The following is an 18,839-nucleotide window of genomic DNA, read 5'->3' as shown; positions in this document are numbered from 1 at the left end:
CACAGGCAGACATCGTAGCTCTTCCCTGCTATCGGAAGAGAAACAACCCAGAGAAAGGGGTCACAATTTGGAGAAGTGGCGTTTTACATACTTTGTAGGTTTTCAGGAGCTCTGATGGGAGCTTCAGTGGGAAACAGAAGGGAACCAGAGGACCCTGTCTGCTTTGGGCCCAATTGTTGGTATTTTCTGGCATGTTTAGGTTGAGAGAGTCATGAGAATGTGATGAGAAGAGCACTAAGAATGCCGATGGCCTGTGGCGTGAGGGACATCTGGCTGTCACTGAGCTGCCACATTGAGCCACAGCTGCAAGGAAGCTGAGTGCACAGTGAGGCCATGTCTGCAGAAGGTGGGCAAGCCTCCCACCTGCTCCCCACCATGCGCTGTCTAAAGTGAGGCTTCTCCTGTCTTTTTACAATCTGCTAACCTGGCTTGAGGAGAAAGGGCCTGTCTTCAAAGCAACAGACGTTGAAGGTTCCATTTCAAATCTGGATCCCTGGAGAATGTACCAAATGGAGGTGTCAGCAAGAACAGGTTCCAGAAAGAGTCAAATCTGTGCAGAAGCTCTGGGGCCAGGTCTTTAGAAGGAACTGGCTGCAGAAAGGAAGCTCATCCTGCACTGCCTGGTGCTGGCAGAGGTGGTGCAGAGGTGCTGCTGCTTGGAGCAGTAGGAGAAGAAGCGGTGGGTACCACCAGCACCACATCACAGTTGGATGTTCTCGGCTGTTTGCTTCCATTCTTACCATTAAACATGTTGGAGAAAGAGGATGAGTATGCCGCTACCAATCGTGGGAGTGAGATTTGGAGTTGTGTACAAAGAAAGTCCATACCATGGTGGAGCTGAATTGATTGTGCCATACTTCTGGTTCCATTAGTTTTTCCCCACCATCCTAAGAGGTGGACAATTGTCACTGGTATATTAGCCTTTGGAAATTAAAAATGGTTAAGTCTATAATGGTATAAAATAATAAGCACAGATATATCAAATCAATGTCCTCGGCCTGGATTCTCCCTGCAGCCCTCACACAGTGGTCACTTCCTCAGAGCAGGCAGGAGGAGTCAGGGACTGTGTCATCAGGATAGATGGCAGGATCAGCGCCATGGTCGGCAGGACCAGTAACATGGTCCTGGTGATGGAGGTGGAAACCACATTGGAGGGTTGCCTCAAGGGCTCCTGTTGGGTGGCTTTAGAGCAGGAAACCCCGGCCTCTGTTTCCCATGAAAAAGCCCCCACCATGGCTCCCAGTCAGGCTGAATGCATAGACCTCCTTGGCCCTGCATGCACGAACCATGCCAGTGAGCATAAGTTGCCATCATCAGAGTCTTGGGCACTGACTGTGACATTTTTGTTTTCAGTCATGGGGCCTGAACTTGGCCTCTGTGCTGTACCTCAGCTCTTCAACTAAAGGCTAGTGCTCTACAAATTGAGCCATAGCGCCACTTCTGGCTTTTTCTGCTTATGTGGTCCTGAGGATTCGAACCCAGGGACTCAGGCATGCAAGGCAAGCACTGTACCACTGAGCCACCTTCTCAGCCCTGACTGTGACATCTTGAGCAAGGGAGATGGTGGACCTAGGGAAGGAGCAGACAGAGTAGGGCACACCTAGGAATCTAGAGGCAAAGGATGCCAAGGTTCTCCCTCCCCTGCCGGGATCCCCGTGGTGGAGTCGCCTGTCCACTTCCCCTGTTGCTTGAAAAGTAAAGGACTCCCATCTCCACATTTCTCCACATCAACAAACTCCACGTCCAGGCTGCTCTCTAACTCCTCTTCCCATGCCCAGTGGCAGCCGAAAATTCTCAGCCCTAGGAGCTGAGTGGCGCCCAATCCACTCTGGTAGCCCGATCCCTTTGTGCCCTTTCCACCTCTACCTCAGTGAACATGGTGCAGAAATCACGGGCTCTCCATGCCCACACTGGTCACTCCATCAGCCCACCAAATGAGCCCAGAGATTGGCCTCAAATTCTCTTGGATCCCAGGCCGCCACGCTCTCTGACTCTCCAGAAGAGTAGAGAGCTGAGGCTACAGGACACTGAACAAACTCCCCATTCTTTTCAGCTTCCCATCTCTCACCCACCCTCTCATTCGCACACAGACCTTGTGGCAGGCAGAGCTCCAATATGCGCATGTGAGGACCCATATGAATGAACACAGACGTGTGCCACTGTGTCTGTGTGGATGAATCTGTGTCTATGTGTCCATGTGAGGTCATGTGTGTACCTCTCTCAATAGGTGTGTTGAACAAAGGAGTCTCTCCTGGGTAGGCTTCCAAATAGAGAAGACCTCATCTGTGTGTGCACTTGTGAAATTCTCACCCCCACATAGAGCTCAGATGTTGCCTTTCCTTTTGCTTTGTCGTTCATTGTTGGCTTGCATGGATTTGAGATAGAATCTCTTGCCTAGGTATCCTCCTTGAACTTGGTATCCTCCTCCTGGAGGCTCCTACTACAGGAAAGAGAGGCCTAGGCAAGGACAAGTGGTTTGCAGTTTATTCTCTGTCTAGACACCATGTGCAGGGACTGAATCTCTACAATGTAGAGTGCAGTGAAAATGACTGACACGAGCTGTAGGGTTCCCAAGCATTGGATAGATACTGGGTCTTATTCAGCGTAGGATATGCTCAAGCAGGTGCTGGGTGGAAGCACTAGGAATGAATGGGTGACTGGCGGAGGCAGGCAAGCACAGGCACTTGTACATGAGGAGACATTTAAACTGGTAGGAGGGATCTGGTGGGAACTCATTAAGTGTGTCCTCATAACCATGACATTAACTAGACAGAGGACAGTTGGTTGTGTATGTGGAGTGTGTCTCGTTTGGCTCCTGCCCTGCCATGGGGCCCAGCTAGCACCCAGGGGACATTTGCAGAGGTGTGGTCTGAGGCTGAGTTCAGAAGAGGGGACTTCCCTTCATTGATGATGTTATCTCCAGAAATGACGTCACAAAGGGCCAGCAGGAGTTGGTGCTGGTTACCAGCTGAACCAGCTGAGCTGTATGGACAGCGGAGGGACAGCAGGATGTTCTCCTGCTGTTGCCCGCTATTCCACAGAACAGCGCCACAGAGCGAGTTCGATATTGTTCGAAGACGCTGGGTCATCCCTTGTCCCAGTCGCCTGAGAAGAAATACACCATGTATCCCACGGGTGAATCAAGGAAGAAGGAGGGTGTGGAGGGAGGGCGAGTCCCCTAACCTACTACCTTCTGGCAGCCTCAGACGCTATGTGTTTACATTCTTGAGTGGGGTGAAAGTGTGTGTGTGTGTGTGTGTGTGTGTGTGTGTGTGTGTGTGTGTGTCTGTGTGTGTGTGTCCCCAGGTTATTTTCATGGTATGGCCCTGAGCCTTTTCCCAGTGTGCTGCTGTTTCTATGTTTAACTGTGTCTCATTTCTTCACAGGAATTAGAGTGGGTTTTAGCCCCCACCCTTCCTGATCCCTGCAAAGCAGGATACCTGCAGGGAGGTAAAGTGGAGAAGCTAGTAGACCACTTAGTGCCTGCCCTGCTATTCGGAGATGCTGTGTTTATCCCAGTATTTCTGGGGACATACCGCACTTTCACGACTGCCCATCACGTGTTGAACCTTCTGTTCAACAGGTAAGTGCCACCTCTGATCCTAGGGATGGGTCCATTGGCTAGGCCTTGGCATGTGCTGCACCAGTGAGGATCTGCTTGGATCTTGACTACTGGCATGCTAGGAGCAACATCCTCACTGCCTGAGGCTGGAGTGGTGGGATGGGTCCTGAACAGGCCTGTCCACATCATGACCTTACACACTAGGGAGCGCAGGGATGTGGGCGCAGCTGGGAGAAGCCCCTCTCTCATGAAGACCCCCTCTCTACATCGAGGCCTCCTATGAATAAGACCTCAAGAAAAGCATTTTCCAAATTGACAGTGGTGGTGGATGTTCCATCTGGGCATCTTGACCTACCTGAACCTCACTAGGAAGCCCAGGGGAAACACTGAGAAACCCCATGCCCATTGAGGTGTGTGTGGGGGAGGAAGCTAATGGGCTCATCATCTTGTGTGGGGATGCATTTCCAGACGCTTGACACCACTCAGTGAAAGAACAGGGAAATCCTTGTCATCCTGAGCTCCATCCTGTGCTCAGAGAGACCACTGGGACTGTAGACATCATGTGCAGACACAGTATGTTTGACATTCTCATGGTGTCCCCTAGATACAGTCATTTTGAGGACTATGAGGAGGAGAAGGCAGGCGCGCAGGAGCACCTGCAGCGGTGAGTGTGCCTGGGGGAGGAGGGAGGGCATGTGTCTTCGGGGTGGTTGCAAAGAGCTGGCTTTGGGAGGCCTGGGCAAAGGGAAATTGAGATTCCTGAGGGGAAGGCTCAAGTCCAGGTAGAAATGTGTCCCTGCAGGGATTGTGTGTGCTTGTTCTGTGCCTATGGAGGGTGGGAGAAGCCTCTGGCATGTGACCAACCCAGTCCCATTTGCCTGCCCTGGGAATCCTCAGGACCACACAGAACGGGGAGGGCCACACTGCGCCATCATGGACAATGCCCTGAGATTCCAGGGGCCTCAGTGAGTGCTCAAGGGCCAGGATGTGCTGTTTGGGTTGAGAGTCAGGACAAGACTGTTGACACCTGGCTCTATGTGAACAGGAGGCCACTAGAGGCCACTAGAGGCTGCCCAAGTGAGGAGATTCTGGGTTCTGGAGATAACAAGCAACAGGACAAAGCACCCCAGAGATGACAGTTTGGGGAGCATGCCCAGGGACACCAGGCAGTGGGTGTGGGTGGGGTGGTTTCATCTGTGATGTAGGTCTAGTCGCATCCCTTGTGTAGACAATGTGTGTAGTGCAGCCAGGTGACCAGGCTCGTTATGGGCTATGGGCATGAGCAGGCCCAGGAGCCCAATTCATACACCTGTGTTTGAGGGGGTCTGAAAGGAGGGTAGGCCCAGCCTCTGACTCTGCTGCTTCTCCCTCTGCACCTAGAGCCTTCTCCTTCATACTGGGCTCCTGGATGAGGGAGTACCCAGAAGACTTCACTGGAGCACCGGACACGTCCTGCCTGCAACACCTGGTAACATATCTGCACCTCAATATGCCTGGCTCTGTTGAGGAGCAGCAGGCCCGCTTTCTGCTCAGCCAGCTGGAGCACATGCTTCTCAAGAAGCCAGAGCTGGAGGGTGAGTAGCATGGGCTGGCAAAGGAGAGAACAGGTGTGGGATTCCAAGCTTTGTCCACCTGAAGGCAGCTCCCATGCTACCATGGGGCCATCAACAGGACAGCCAGGGAACCTGGATGCCGTGGCATGAAACCTGTCCTGGCAGGGCTTCCTGGGGTGGAGTCCAGGGACTAGGGCTTCTCAGCAGGCAGGGGTCTCGTGGCCGTAGGAATGACTGAGGGGAAGGCAGTGCTGTAGGGGATCTTTTCTTGCAGCTGTTCCACCAACTGCCAGGCTTTATGAGAAAATCACCGTCCAACCACTGGCTCCAACACCCTGCGTAGAAGCAGTACTACCATGTCAGTCAGAGCTGGAGCTAGCTGTAGCCTCAGAGGCCCCCTCAGCTCCAGGAGCTGCAGTGGAGCGCCAACAAGAACCCCATGCAGACGGATGTTCTGACTCACCTCGATCAACTGTGACCGAAGAGATCAATCCACCTGCAGGTCAGCCAATGGCCCACAGCCTTGCACCATCTCCAGCACCAAGTCTGGATCTTGACCTGCAATACTCAAGTCTTGTTCTATCAAATGAAGGAAGAATGGCTGATCCCTCAGTGCCAGGGGCACTTAGCCCAGTGGTAGCAATGGCTCTAGAGCCAGCCATTGATGCACCAATACATGCCAGTGATGAGGGTATGCCAGTGCCCACTCCAGAAGCTCAGCTGCCTGAAGGCCAGTGTGACCCAATTCTGCAACCCGCCCAAGAAGGAGACGCATCTGCAGTTCAACCAGAGCCCTCCAAACCTATTGTAGTGAGCAGCTCAGGGCCAGAGCTAGAGGCTCCAGGAGATGAAAGCCTGGAGTCTGTTCTCGGTCCATCTGGGGAGCAAGTGGAGTCTCTGGGTCCATCTGGGGAGCAAGTGGAGTCTCTGGGTTCATCTGGGGAGCAAGTGGAGTCTCTCGGTCCATCTGGGGAGCAAGTGGAGTCTCTGGGTCCATCTGGGGAGCAAGTGGAGTCTCTCGGTCCATCTGGGGAGCAAGTGGAGTCTCTCGGTCCATCTGGGGAGCAAGGGGAGTCTCTCGGTCCATCTGGGGAGCAAGGGGAGTCTCTCGGTCCATCTGGGGAGCAAGTGGAGTCTCTCGGTCCATCTGGGAAGCAAGTGCAGTCTTGCCCCCTTGCTGGAGAGGCTGACTGCCTTGAGTCTGGTGCTGAGCAGCCAGAGCCACCCGCACAGGAGCCTCTGCCGCCCAGCCGGGATGTAGCACCCGTCCCATCTGTGCAGCTGGAAGCTGACACAGGCTTAGGAGGGGACATTCATCCAGTTACTTATTTTGAGCCGCCAGTGGCTGAAGACGCCGATGGTGCTCTGCCCTGTGCTGCTGAGGAAGAGCCTGCTCGCCCACCAGCTAGCGCGGCAGACAGGCCTGCGGAAACAGACCCAGCTCCCTGGGAGTGTGTGGAGATGGAGGATGTGCAGATTTCCTCCAGGGGGCCATCCCGGATGGAATTAGACATGATGGAATTAGACAGTGATGAGGAGACAGGTCGAGTGCTAGATTGGCTGCCCGAAGAGAAGGCAGATCAGTTCTCCATCATGGCCATCGTAAGTAGCTTGGCAGGGCTGGGCGTATGGGCTTTCCTTTGCACCTCTACTGCCACACCTGCCTCAGGGCAGAGTCATGCTGACCATTCATTTCATCTTTTCAGAAACTGTTCAAAAAACTCCTTCCTTACCACCTTTTGACTTATGTGTATGTCCATGCTGACCAAAAGGAGTGTCTGGAGCGCCTGGCACCCACTCTGCTTCCCATACTGGAGCACTGTGAGCAGGTCTCCAGTTGTGTGATCACCACGTGCCTCGGGGACCACAGCATGGAGGCAGCAGAGAGAGCCCAAGTGGTGCAGCACTGGATAGAGGTGGCTCTGGTATGAGCAGGAGGGGCCCGGGGGCTCTTCTTCCCTTTCCCACTCCCACCAGGGGGCTGCCTGCTCCCTCACAGCCTCTGCCTAACCTACAGCCCTCCTCCTACTCTGCCCTCACTTGGGCTGTGTGCATTCCTGCCCTGCTTCCACTGTCATTCCCCTCCCCCAAGCTGTCCCAGTTCAGCCTAGTAACAAAGGCCCAGCCCCAGGCCAAGCAGGAGCCCAGGAGTTTCCTCCACAGCTCTCCTCACCCATTCTTCACTCCTAGGAGTGCCACCTTCTGAGGAACAGCTGCACCCTCGTTCCCATCATGTGTGCTCTGCAGAGCAGCCAGCTCCAAGGCCTGAAGAAGACGTGGAGATTGATTGGCAGGTGGGTGCACCTTTCTCCTGGGCAACCCTTGCTTCCTCAGCCTAGCGTCCCTCATCTGGGAGCCCAGTGGCAATTCCCCATGGCAGGGACTGCGGCTCTGCCCAACTCAGACACCTATGACCTTGCTTAGGATTTGCCTGTGTGGTTGGGATTCCTTTTGTGCCATACTTTTTCCTTCGGACACAACATGCCCACACCCGTCTGTGCAGTGCTCTTCCAAACAAAACCACACTGGAAATTGGGTGAAACTGGAGGTTTCCCCTCAAGACTTGGCTCCAAACCATGTGACCTTAGGATCACAGTGGATCTCCTTGCACAGCTCTGTTCCCATTAGGATGAAGTCCTGCCCCAAAATGGGCAATGCATTCACACTCCTCCCCTCTCTCGCCCTCTCCCATCTGTCACCTTGTCTCTGTCCCTCCTCCAGGGAGAGTCGGAAGACGTTCCAGGAGCTGAAGAAGATGTATTGCCACGAGCAGGTGTACAAGGTGGTATGAGCCCCAGAATAACTTTTGGTCCAGGGAGGGCGGGCGAGGATTTGCTTTCTGATGGAATTCTAGGAGAGTATCCAACATAGCTTGTCTAGAAGCATCCATCATGGGCTTGGGGCTAGGATAGATTGTATGGGAACAGGAGGCCCCTGGGGACCCAATGGAGTCAGTGGAAGAGGAGGCAAGCTGGGTGCCTGAGGAGGTTGGAGGAAGTGATAGGATTGGGGATGTCCACTTTCCTGTCCAGCTTCCTCCTGAGTGTGGCCTGTGATGAGGCTGCCTCTCTACAACCTGCCTGCCTGGCACCGCCAAGCCAGGCCCTGGCTTGGTTTCTGGGTGGCCTTCCCATCCCAGGAGGGAAGCCTTGCCAGTCACGTGGGTCAGCGGGTTCCTCCAGACCAGGCAGCCACAGAAACATCTTTTAGGGCACGCAAATGTCCACATCCACCCTGGAGACAGGCCCTGCCAGGCTCTCTAGCCTGCCCAGGGCTACAGTGCTGATGGTCACAAGGAGCCTGAGATCTAAAGGCCCAAGCCAAAGCTGTCACACCCCATGGAAAGAAGGGACTCTGGAAGATTGAATGGTTAGAGAATGAAAGCTTTTTACTCCCATGCCCAATGCTGCCAGAGGCAAGAGCCCAAACACAGGACCCTCTGGAAGAAACTCAAGAGAGGCCTCAGGAAGCCTCAGCAACTGGTGAGTAGTGTGCGAGCCTGAGACCAGGGGCTTCCTAGAAGGAGGAGTTGAGGGGCTTCCCCCAACACAACCGACCAGTTGGCCCACTCCCTTATTGCCCCATTACACCCTGCCTCTGCTCAGATGGCATGTTGCAGGAATGCATTGCAGCCACCACAGTAAGGAATGCAAGAGCACAGGAGCAGGTGAAGGGCAGGGCCACAGACCTTGCATGGGTGTCAAGTGTCAGCCCTGGAGGGGACCAGGCCAGATGGATTTCCCCATGCAGGGCTGTGTCTTTGGTATGGGGTAGAGGGTGGATCATTGAGGAATGAGCCTGTCTTGCCCCAAGTTCTGCTAGATAGATGGCTCCATGGGACTGGGGTAAGTCGGGTTCTTGCGAGGAGCTTAACAGGACCCTTCTGATTTTTCTGCACCCAATGCCACAGGAGTATCCCGAGGGCACAGTCCCTTACCTGGGCACCATCCTCAGTCACCTGGCCTCACTGCACAAAGACCAAGATTCCAAGGATGTGAGTGAACAGGGCCCCAGCCCTGGGAAAGCAGATTGGGGACAAAGAGCCTCTCCCTGCCCCTTGGCCTCCAGCAAGAGCCCACGTCTTCCCCAGCCCCAGAGTGCCAAGCACCACAGCAATCCTACTTATGATGCCCTATGCCCTCAGACCTCAGTGCTGCTGATGACATTTGGCCATGTCTCAGAGGGAGGTCAGTGAGGGTGGCAGTGTGACAGCAGGTGCTCAAGCTGACATAGCATGTGGGAATAGCATGGCCTTGTCCCTGAAGCCTCAGTCTCTGCCATGTCCACAGAGAATTGAGCAGTGAGCAACCTGTCCTCAGGCCCCTGGCATCCCTGCCCTAGACTGAGAGCAATCCTAGTCCAGCTGTGCACCCAGCCTGCCCTCTGCTGGAAGGACTTGGTAGGGCGCCAAGTGGAAACAGCATTTTCTTAGCACATATTCTTTGCTCTGCAGGGCTCTTGGCTGAACATAAAAAGACGACGAGAGGTGAGAAAATGACACCTTCCTCTGCAGGCAGCCAGCTGTGCGGGTCCCTTAGGTCCTTCCTTCTCTCTGATGTGGATGGTCACATTACTTGTCCTCCAGAGGTCAGGAGATGGGGCCTTGAGCTGGGGATCTAGGACAGCTTCCTGGGGTTGGGCACTGGATCTCAGTAGAGAAAGGCGAGTGTGTTGGGGAGAGACAAGAGTGAAGCCAAGTGAAGACCTGAAGTCAGCTGCCTGGCCTACCTTGCCCTGGTCCAGGTCCATCACCACTGTGTCCTTTCTCTCAACCAGGAATTCAAGGTGATGGCCCTGGTCAAGGAACTACAGGGCTCATGTAAGGAGCTCGAGGTAGTTCCTGACATGAAGTTCGTATCTTGGTTTAATAATATGAACCACCTGAATCAATTGGAAAGGTGAGCTGGGGTAGGCAATGGGGGCAACAAACATGGGAATCCCCAGCACCAGTCCATGAGAGCCTGTTGCCTGAGTCAGCCTCCCACCAGACCTGTTGAAGGAAGGGTGTATGAGCTCCTGAGTCCCCAGGGCCCCTGGGAGGGAACCCCCAGGGTGGAGCCTGCTGTCCAACCAGCTACTTCTTGTCTTAGCTCCAAGCTATCCAGGGAGCTGGAGCCTCCCCGCCGGGTACTTGTCCTGAGCAGGAACAACAAGAGGAGCCCTCCCCTGCGGAAGCGCTCAGGAAAGTAAGTACATTGGCCCAGGGGCCAGGGACTCCCCAGGGTCTGGGTGGTGGGACAGGCAGCCTGATGAGCTGGGGCTGCCCTCCCACCAACTGCCACACAAGCCTTTGTCTGGGTGGTGTGGCCTGACCTCTGCCCACCTCACTTCCTTCATTGGGGTCCCACGGTGGTCCTCAGAGGATTGGGCACATGGCTACTTGCAAATGAACATTAATGAAGGCTGCCTCAAGCCCAGAGGGCAGTGGGTGTGGGACAGCCCTGTGGGCTCAGGGAAGCCCTGGAATTAAGGCAATCTCTCCATTCAGTTGCCAGGCTTCAACAAGAAAGCTCAGTGACAATGGCAGCTCCCAGTGGGAGACAAATGAACAGCTCAGCGGTGGAAGGGGCAGCCATGTACCCAGCGTGCACTTGAGCTGCTCACCCAAGCCTTCTTCACACTGCAACATGGCAAAGATGACAGAATATGAGGGAATCTTGCCGTTCCTGAGCCCCCAGCCCACCAAGAGAGCTGGGCATGGGGCTCTATCCTAGGCTGTCCTTTATTCAGCCCAGATGCCTGGACTCCAACCAGAGAAAATCATTCTCCAATGAGTTATGGGAAATGCATTGCACAATGCACAAAGACTCAAATGTCAGGTCATTTAGATTAAAAACCTATGTGGAAACACGAATAGCCTGTTCAAACCATTTCTTTACAAGAGCAAGGTTTTGGTGGGTGCTTTTCTTTGCCTTCGTTAATGGCAGAGACTTCTGCATATTCTGTTCTAAGAAGAAATCCTTTCAGGCTTTGAGCTCATTTTTTTTCCTGCAGAATGAGCAAGAGCAGGTCCCTCTAGGGGCTAGGCTTTCAGTCAGGTGTTCTCATGAGAACTGTTTCACAAGCCTGGAAATGTCAGTGTTGAAACGTCTCCTTTGCAACAGCCATCATCTGTGCGGGAAGCTGCTGGCTTCTGTGCAGGCAGGGAATCCACCTCAACCTGCTGGGAGGGACTTGGGGTCACCATGCAGGACCCTGGGGGAAAATCGAAGTGAGGCCACACCAGACCCAGGGGGACACTGCTGAGCTGCAAGAAGTGCTAAACTCAGTCAAACCAAAATCACAGTTCTTCCAACCCAAGAACATCCCTAAAACCGTAAGCACACTGATGAAAGAAAACACAGGAAAACATGTAAAACAGCATAGATCACAGAAAGCACATCAGTCAAATGCCAGAGCCACTCACAGATTCCTAAGGGAATATAAATCCTCTTTACCCATCATTTCACTGAGTTCAAATAATTCTTCAATAGTTGCCCTCCTGAGCTCTTATGCCAGTTACAGGAAGAAGATATATTATCTTTTCTCCATTACACAGTTGAAGAAAGCCATGGCAAGAGCACTTCCCCTTTGTGTTTACTTCACAATACCAGAGTTCCAGTGGACAAAATGTCCATCCGGCCAAGCAGACACACATGACCAGGAAGGAAAGTGAGGACTATGCTCCTAGAATAATCCACAGAGCAGTAGCAAAGGAGCCCAGCAAGAGAGCAATAGAGGATAATGCACACTCACCATCTGGGAAGGGAATGTTGCTTCAATCCTCCACTGTAAATTACCTGCCAGGTGCTTGTGACTCATCTGCAATTTCAGTGTCTCAACAGCCTAAGATCTTCAACCTCACACAACTGAGATACACGCTGCCATTCCAGATATCCTTGCAGACTGTTGAAACCAAACACAGAACTTAAGATGGTCAAAACTTAAAAGCTTCATATCCATGGCCATACAGTGACAGATTACATGGTCAGAAATCATGTGGAGTTCAGCTTTTGCATGAACGTAACATTTCACAAAATGTTAAATTCTATCAGATGCAAGAATAGAATAGTCAACCCAACTTCCTAAGGGAATCACTGCCCAAATGAATGACCTAACAGCATCAGTGCTGGATGTGATGAGAGGGGAAACACCTGAAGATACAATGTTTACTTGAAAAGAGAAGTGTTTCCTTTCTCCTGTGAGGAGATTGCAAATAGCTTTCCTCTCCTTTCTAATTTTGTCTTCAAAGATCATTTAAAAAGAAGTGTCCTCTTTTCAAGTGGATATTTTCGTTCAGCTACTTATCGTGAATTTCCAGTTTTATTGGATGATAAGCAGAAAATCTTCTGGTAGAGATTTCTTTATAAACAGAAAATGTATTTGAGATGAAGTTGTGTATTGCTATTGCATCTACTAAAGATGACCTGTGATCCACTGCCTATAGTAGATGAATTTTCTGTTCTTATTTTAATGTATTTTTCCTAATAATTCTTACATACTTTTAAATGAGGTTAGTTTTGTGTGTGTGTGTGTGTGTGTGTGTGTGTGTGTGTGTGTGTGTGTGTGTGTGTGTGTTGATCTTGGGACTTGAACCCAGGGCATAGGTACTGCCCCTAAATTTTATGCTCAAGGCTACCACTTCTGGCTTTTTGGTGGTTCATTTTAGATAAGAGTCTCTTGGACTTTCCTCCCTCTATCACCTTTGAACTGCGCTCCTCAAATCACAGCCTCCTGAGGAGCTAGGATTATAGGCATGAACCACCAGTGCCCTGCATGATGTCAGTTTTTATCATTGTTGGTGACACAACACACCCGTAATTTACTCCCTACTCTTCTCTCAGGCAAATCTGTCATAGCACCTCCTGGTTTGTCCTAGTTCAGGTTAGACCAGGATCCTTTGAATCTGCAGTCAACCACAGAGCTAAACTCACAGGTGCATGTCACCACACCTAGCTCACTGCTTGAGATGGGCTCATGCTAACAGTTTTATTCAGCCTGGCCCTGAACTGTGATCCTCCCAATGGCTGCCTCCACACTAGCTGGGACTGCATGCATGAGTCATGTTTCCAACCTCATGTAATGTTTTTCGGGCACAGGGTAGGTGGAAGGAAGATGTGAGGAGATGGATAAGAGATTGGTTAGGAAGGGATAATGCATAGCTCCAATCCATGCCTTAGGACCAAGGCCATGAGACTGAAGGGCTGGGTCTCATGTTCACAATGAGAAGCAGAAAAAGCTCTTCCCTTTCAAATGTCCTTGTGGCAACCCCAGCTTTTCTGAAGACACAGCTTCAGATGGACTGGAAGAAATACTGGGGTTTCAACACAGAAACCTTTGTGCTTCAGTTGTGAGATGTGTGGGCCACACACTTCATTAACTCCTTCCTCGTTGTACATAATACAGGAATTCCTGCTTGGAGCTACCTGTCCCATTTCTTCTTTATCATTCTAGGTAAGGGCTGAGCTTCACACTCATTCTGAGATCCAGATGATTCTTTTGATTGTAAAGGTGAAATACAGAGGGATTACAGTTAGGCCCTGAGTCCGTTTCTTTTTAAAAGTGTCACCCCTTCCCTCTGGTTCTCCCAGTGTTTGTCCTCATGACTCCCCTTACCCCCCAAGTGATAGAGTTCATTTCCTTTCTTTAGCTTGCATCACTGAGAAGTAATCTCCAAGGAATTTTCACTTTCTGTTCCCATTGAAATCACTGAATTATAGTGGACAGAGGTCATCAGGGACAGAGACTTCAAAGTCAGGCTGCAACGAAAGGACAAATTGCTCAGTTCAGACTCCTAATTTTAGTAGACTACAATGGCAGCTACAGTGAAAGGCCTGTGAGATTCCTGCCTCACCATCATGGGCAAGAGGATGTTATCCTTAAACTGTGTCCTGCTTTCCAAAGACCTTGAGAGATCCAGTCTCACAGTTTACAGGCATTCTGTCAATCACTTTTCTATCATTGGGAGGTTTACATCTGCAGGGAATGTTAGCATACAATTTTCTGAGCTCCATCCAGTATCTATGAAATTGCTTCAGAGCCCATGTGCTCAAGGCTGGCCACTAGCCTCTGGTGTTACTTAAGAAGCAGAAGGAAGTGAAGTCATGGGGTCCCCATGGGAAGGGTTGTTGGGACCTTGGCTTTGCCATTATGTCATTTCTGCTTCCTGACCATCACCAACTCAACAGCTTTGTCATGATTTCTGCCTCCACACAGGCTCAAAGAAAGGTGGCCAAGTGACCATGGATGGAAATCCATAAAACCTTGGACCAAAAGGATCCTTTTGTCCTTTTACAGGCTTTGGTCAGGTGTTTGGTCACAGCCACTGAAGATGCCAAAAGTGGTAGTTTTGGCCTGAGTCTGTGAGCTGCTTTTGTATGCTACATGTGGAAACAGGAGGTAGAAACAATAGGTTGAGGAGGCTAGCCAGCTCTATCTGCACACTGCTGTGCAGTAGGACTTTCTGTTGTGACTAACATCCCCTGAATGCTCTGCAACCCCATAGTCACAGGTGGCTACTGGACACTTGGAATGGGACTGGAGCAATTGAGAGAATATTCAGCATTATTGGACTTGAGTAAATATAGTGTTCATAACCCTACCTGAGAGTAAGGACTTGGATAAAGAATGGGTGGAAGCATTCCTGGGACCTTGGCCAGAGAGCTTTTAGTCACAAAATTACAGGAAATGACTGACTCCTCACTTGCAGAAGACAAGAATTCTGCCACAAACACAGAGCCACAAATTCCGATTTGTCAGGGTGTCCTTACTTCTAACGGAGATCTCTCCAGAGCTGCCATCTGCTCAACACCAGAACATGGATAGGTTCAGAAAAACCTGAGGCTCATTTCTTTGGCCATACTGCTTTGCTTTTCTGTCTTAAAGATGGAAGGCTTCTAAGAATCCCTGGCTATTTCTGAATACACAATAGCTCATTTCATAGCCTCTAACCTCCTCTGCCGTTTGACTGAAGAAATCTTTCTTCCTCTTCCATGAGCATCTTTTTCTTCTCTGCTTCTATGACAAGTCTTGCATTGGGCTGTCTTGCAAAGGGCTATCTATAGATGTGATGTGAGATCACATGGGACACAAGTAAAAGCTAATTATGCACAGGCATGACTAAGTCACTCAGGTTTACATGCACATCATGGAAGGACCCCATCAATTCCATGGGGAAACTAAGCATATGGGATACACCTATAATCCAGGCTGTATGGAAGGCAGAGGTAGGTGCATTGTATTTGTATATGTTCCTCATTCTTGGAATCATTCTTTGGAATGGAATTTCTCCAACTGGACTTGATGAAATCTGTGTGTGTGTGTGTGTGTGTGTGTGTGTGTGTGTGTGAAATGAACATTTCAAGGGTTATGTCGTCTTGTGTTTTCCTAGTGGGTGATGAACCGGCTACATTCCATAGCTGACAGACAAAGCAGCCATGGAAATAAAAAGAGCAGCCCCCAGACAAAAGTAATTATTCCCCAATTCCAAAAAGAGTAGATGAAAACAGGACGTAAGGTAATATTCCATGAAATAAGATAATAGTTACGAAGAATGGGAATTAAATTCGTTGGAAAAAAATAGTACTTGAGAACAAAACTAGGCAAAGGAGAAAAACAGGAGGATGTACAGGAATAAAGTTGATAGAAAGCAGGGTGAGAAGAAGAGAATAGAGAAGATCCAGATAATGTGAAATAACAGAGAAAATAATATAAATACAGCATAACAAAATCAAGTTAAAGAATTTTAGGTTGAAAGATGATGAAGCAGCAATATAGGCACAAGGCTCCTCAGTTCAAATTCCAGTTCAGACAGATAGAAAGATGAAGCAAGGAAGGAATGAAGGAAGGAACGAAGGAAGGAATGAAGGAAGGGAGGGAAGGGAAAGGAAAAAGAAAGCAAGATAGAAAAAGGGAGGGAGGAGAGAGGGAAGGAAGAAAGGAAGGAAGGAACGAAGGAATGAAGGAACGAAGGAAGGAAGATAGGAAGCGAGGAGGGAAAGGAAAAGAAACAGGAACAAAGCAAAGAAGGAAGGAGGAAAGAAGAGGAAGGAAGTAAAGTCAGAGGAAAGGAATGATGGAACAAAGGAGGAAGGGAAGATGAAGAGGGGCTGGAAATAAAGAATGAAAGACACCAAAATCATCTTTTGTAGTCACAGACCTAAGGCACAAAGAATCAAGCAAGTTGATGTGAGCTGACAATTAGATCCAATTTCTAATTATTAAACAGAAAATAGTATTTGTTACAATCCACTGTATGGTATATAGTTTTTATAAGTGATATAGGTTGGTGCTTCAAGCAATGTTATTTAGTAAGACTGGCTAGAGTGGTCAGTCAGTTGTGGTTTTGTAAAGACAGAATGTTCAAAGCATTTAGAGGTGCCCCATACATCACTGCATTTGTTTTATTTTGTTACAAACAATAAGCTTGTCTTCCAATTATCCATACACTTATTGTAACTTCTCAAATAAATGAAACTATCGTGAGCAAATGTGACTTCCTTTTTTGATTTTGTTTTGTTTGTTTTTAAATTGCAGAGCTTTTCTACTATACACATCATCAGGTTTGATCACAGTAACATTGTACTTTTTTCCCCCCTGGGGAGGGGAGGCATAAGGGGGGGAAGCAATAGTATGTCACAGTCTTGGTTCAAAATCATGATAATGAGAGGTGTGTTTAGAAATGCCTATTTTCAATGGAATAGAATTGAAAACCCAGAAATGAACCCACAGACCTATAGCCATCTAATCTTCGATAAGGAAGCTAAAACAATAGAATGGAAGAAAGACAGCCTCTTCAGTAAATGGTGCTGGCAAAATTGGTTAACTACATGTAGAAAACTAAAGCTAGATCCTTATATATCACCCTGCACCAGAATCAACTCCAAATGGATCAAAGACCTTGAACTCAAAGCAGACACTCTGAAAACATTACAGGATGGAATAGGAGAAACCCTAGGTCTCCTTGGCTCAGGCCGAAATTTTCTGAATAGAGACCCGGAAGCACAACAAATCAAAGAAAGGTTGGACAAATGGGATTGCATAAGGTTGCAGAGCTTCTGCAGGGCAAATGACATAGCTAGCAAGATCAATAGAAAGCCCACCGATTGGGAGAAGATCTTTACTAGCCATACAACGGACAAGGGTCTCATATCTAAAATATACTTGGAACTCAAAAAATTAAACCACCCAACAACAAATCCTCAAAGAAACAACTGCCCAATAAATAAGTGGGCAAAAGACTTAAAGAGAAGCTTCTCTGAAGAAGAAAGAAGGATGGCCAATAGACACATGAAGAAATGTTCAACATCCCTAGCCATAAAAGAAATGCAAATCAAAACAACATTGAGATATCACCTCACTCCAGTTAGAACAGCAAAAAATCAAGAACTCTAACAACAACAGATGCTGGAGGGGATGTGGACAGAAAGGAACCTTACTTCATTGTTGGTGGGAATGTAAACTTGTTCAACCACTTTGGAAAGCAGTATGGAGGTTCCTCAAAAGACTTCACATAGATCTCCCCTATGATCCAGTAATCCCACTTTTGGGCATTTACCCAAATGTTTACAAACAAGACCACACTAAAGCTACCAGCACAACTATGTTTATTGCAGCATTATTTACCATAGCTAAGATATGGAACCAACCCAGATGCCCCTCAGTAGATGAATGGATCAAGAAAATGTGGTATATATACACAATGGAATTCTATGCCTCCATCAGAAAGAATGACATTTCCCCATTTGTTAGGAAATGGAAAGGTTTGGAAAAAATTATATTAAGTGAACTAAGCCAGGCCCAAAGAAACATAGGTCCCATGGTTTCCCTTATTTGCAATATCTAGTATAGGTATGAGTCAAGCGGAAAAGGTCAGATAATGTGATGTTAGGAAAATGAACCCTTAAATATGTATTTTAATGTTTTCGTTTCTTTCATGCATGTGTTTCTAACGCATTTATAAGATTATTTCTTTGTTGCTTTGTATGTCCCTCCCCCACAGTGTAACCCCCGCTTTCACTATATTTGATGTCAGTATAACATGTGGAGGAGATGGGGACAAACAAGTCGTTTAAGGATTCAGGTGGACCTGTTGCAACAATGAGAAGTACAAAATGTCATGTCAAAACCAGCTTTACAATGTTGGTGTGGGGGGGGCAGGGGGAAGGATTGGGTGGGGGGGAGGGGGGAGGCTGGGAAGGGAGGTGAAGGGTAAACAAAGGAGGAGGCTGCAATGCTTGGTAAGAAATGTATGCATTATCCTGCCCATGTAATTGTAACCCCTCTGTACAGTATGTTCTCAAATAAAATAAAATTTTAAAAAATGGCTATGTTTTAGTTGTTTGTCATTTTGTGCTGCTGAGATACAGGTCAGTGGTGACTGTGTTCTCAGATTTGAAGCAGGGGTGACTAAGGTGAGTCCCGTGACTGTTCCAGTAGGGTGATGACTCTCATTGAGGTACTAGGGGATGCCACCACACCTTCTGTTGAAGGAAGACAGACACACTGGAAGAAGAAACCAAAGAGTTGGGTTTACAAATTTTCACACCATTATCATCTTACTTTAATATCCTGTTCACAGTACCCAAAAATAAGGAGCAGGGATGGTAAATGGTCCACATTCAGTAAGAATCCTTGATTTATTCAGAAAATAAAGTCTTTCATATTTTCCTCTCTACTGTCAAATGGCAAAACCATTGCAAAAGTGCAGGGTGCAAATGTGCTCCTTGTTAAAAGTCATTAGCTTG

At 49.0% G+C, this 18,839-nt stretch overlaps 2 protein-coding genes across 3 annotated transcripts in view; both read left to right on the top strand.

Moving 5' to 3' along the window:
• LOC138818256 (uncharacterized) overlaps positions 1 to 471 on the top strand; it is a 43,516-nt gene extending 43,045 nt beyond the window's left edge. For both annotated transcript variants that reach the window (XM_070009267.1, XM_070009266.1), the window contains exon 7: positions 200 to 471. The gene's annotated coding sequence lies outside the window, so the exon portion shown is untranslated. The remainder of the gene's footprint in view (positions 1 to 199) is intronic.
• LOC138818255 (ral guanine nucleotide dissociation stimulator-like) lies at positions 471 to 16,867 on the top strand. Its single transcript, XM_070009265.1, has 14 exons — positions 471 to 679; positions 3,387 to 3,583; positions 4,167 to 4,226; positions 4,943 to 5,136; positions 5,390 to 6,717; positions 6,822 to 7,040; positions 7,306 to 7,409; positions 7,837 to 7,897; positions 8,529 to 8,597; positions 9,026 to 9,109; positions 9,569 to 9,601; positions 9,892 to 10,013; positions 10,206 to 10,301; positions 10,604 to 16,867. The coding sequence occupies exons 4-14, from the start codon at positions 4,971 to 4,973 to the stop codon at positions 10,827 to 10,829; spliced, it is 2,508 nt and encodes an 835-aa protein (XP_069865366.1). The 5' UTR covers positions 471 to 679; positions 3,387 to 3,583; positions 4,167 to 4,226; positions 4,943 to 4,970; the 3' UTR covers positions 10,830 to 16,867.
• The last annotated feature ends 1,972 nt before the right edge of the window (positions 16,868 to 18,839 follow it).

This window comes from Dipodomys merriami, unplaced genomic scaffold, assembly GCF_024711535.1.
Source record: "Dipodomys merriami isolate MVZ:Mamm:240054 unplaced genomic scaffold, mDipMer1.0.p SCAF_722, whole genome shotgun sequence".
Taxonomy (NCBI): domain Eukaryota; kingdom Metazoa; phylum Chordata; class Mammalia; order Rodentia; family Heteromyidae; genus Dipodomys; species Dipodomys merriami.
The sequence above is the reverse complement of the archived record's forward strand: the minus strand, read 5'-3'. Positions and strand labels throughout refer to the sequence as shown.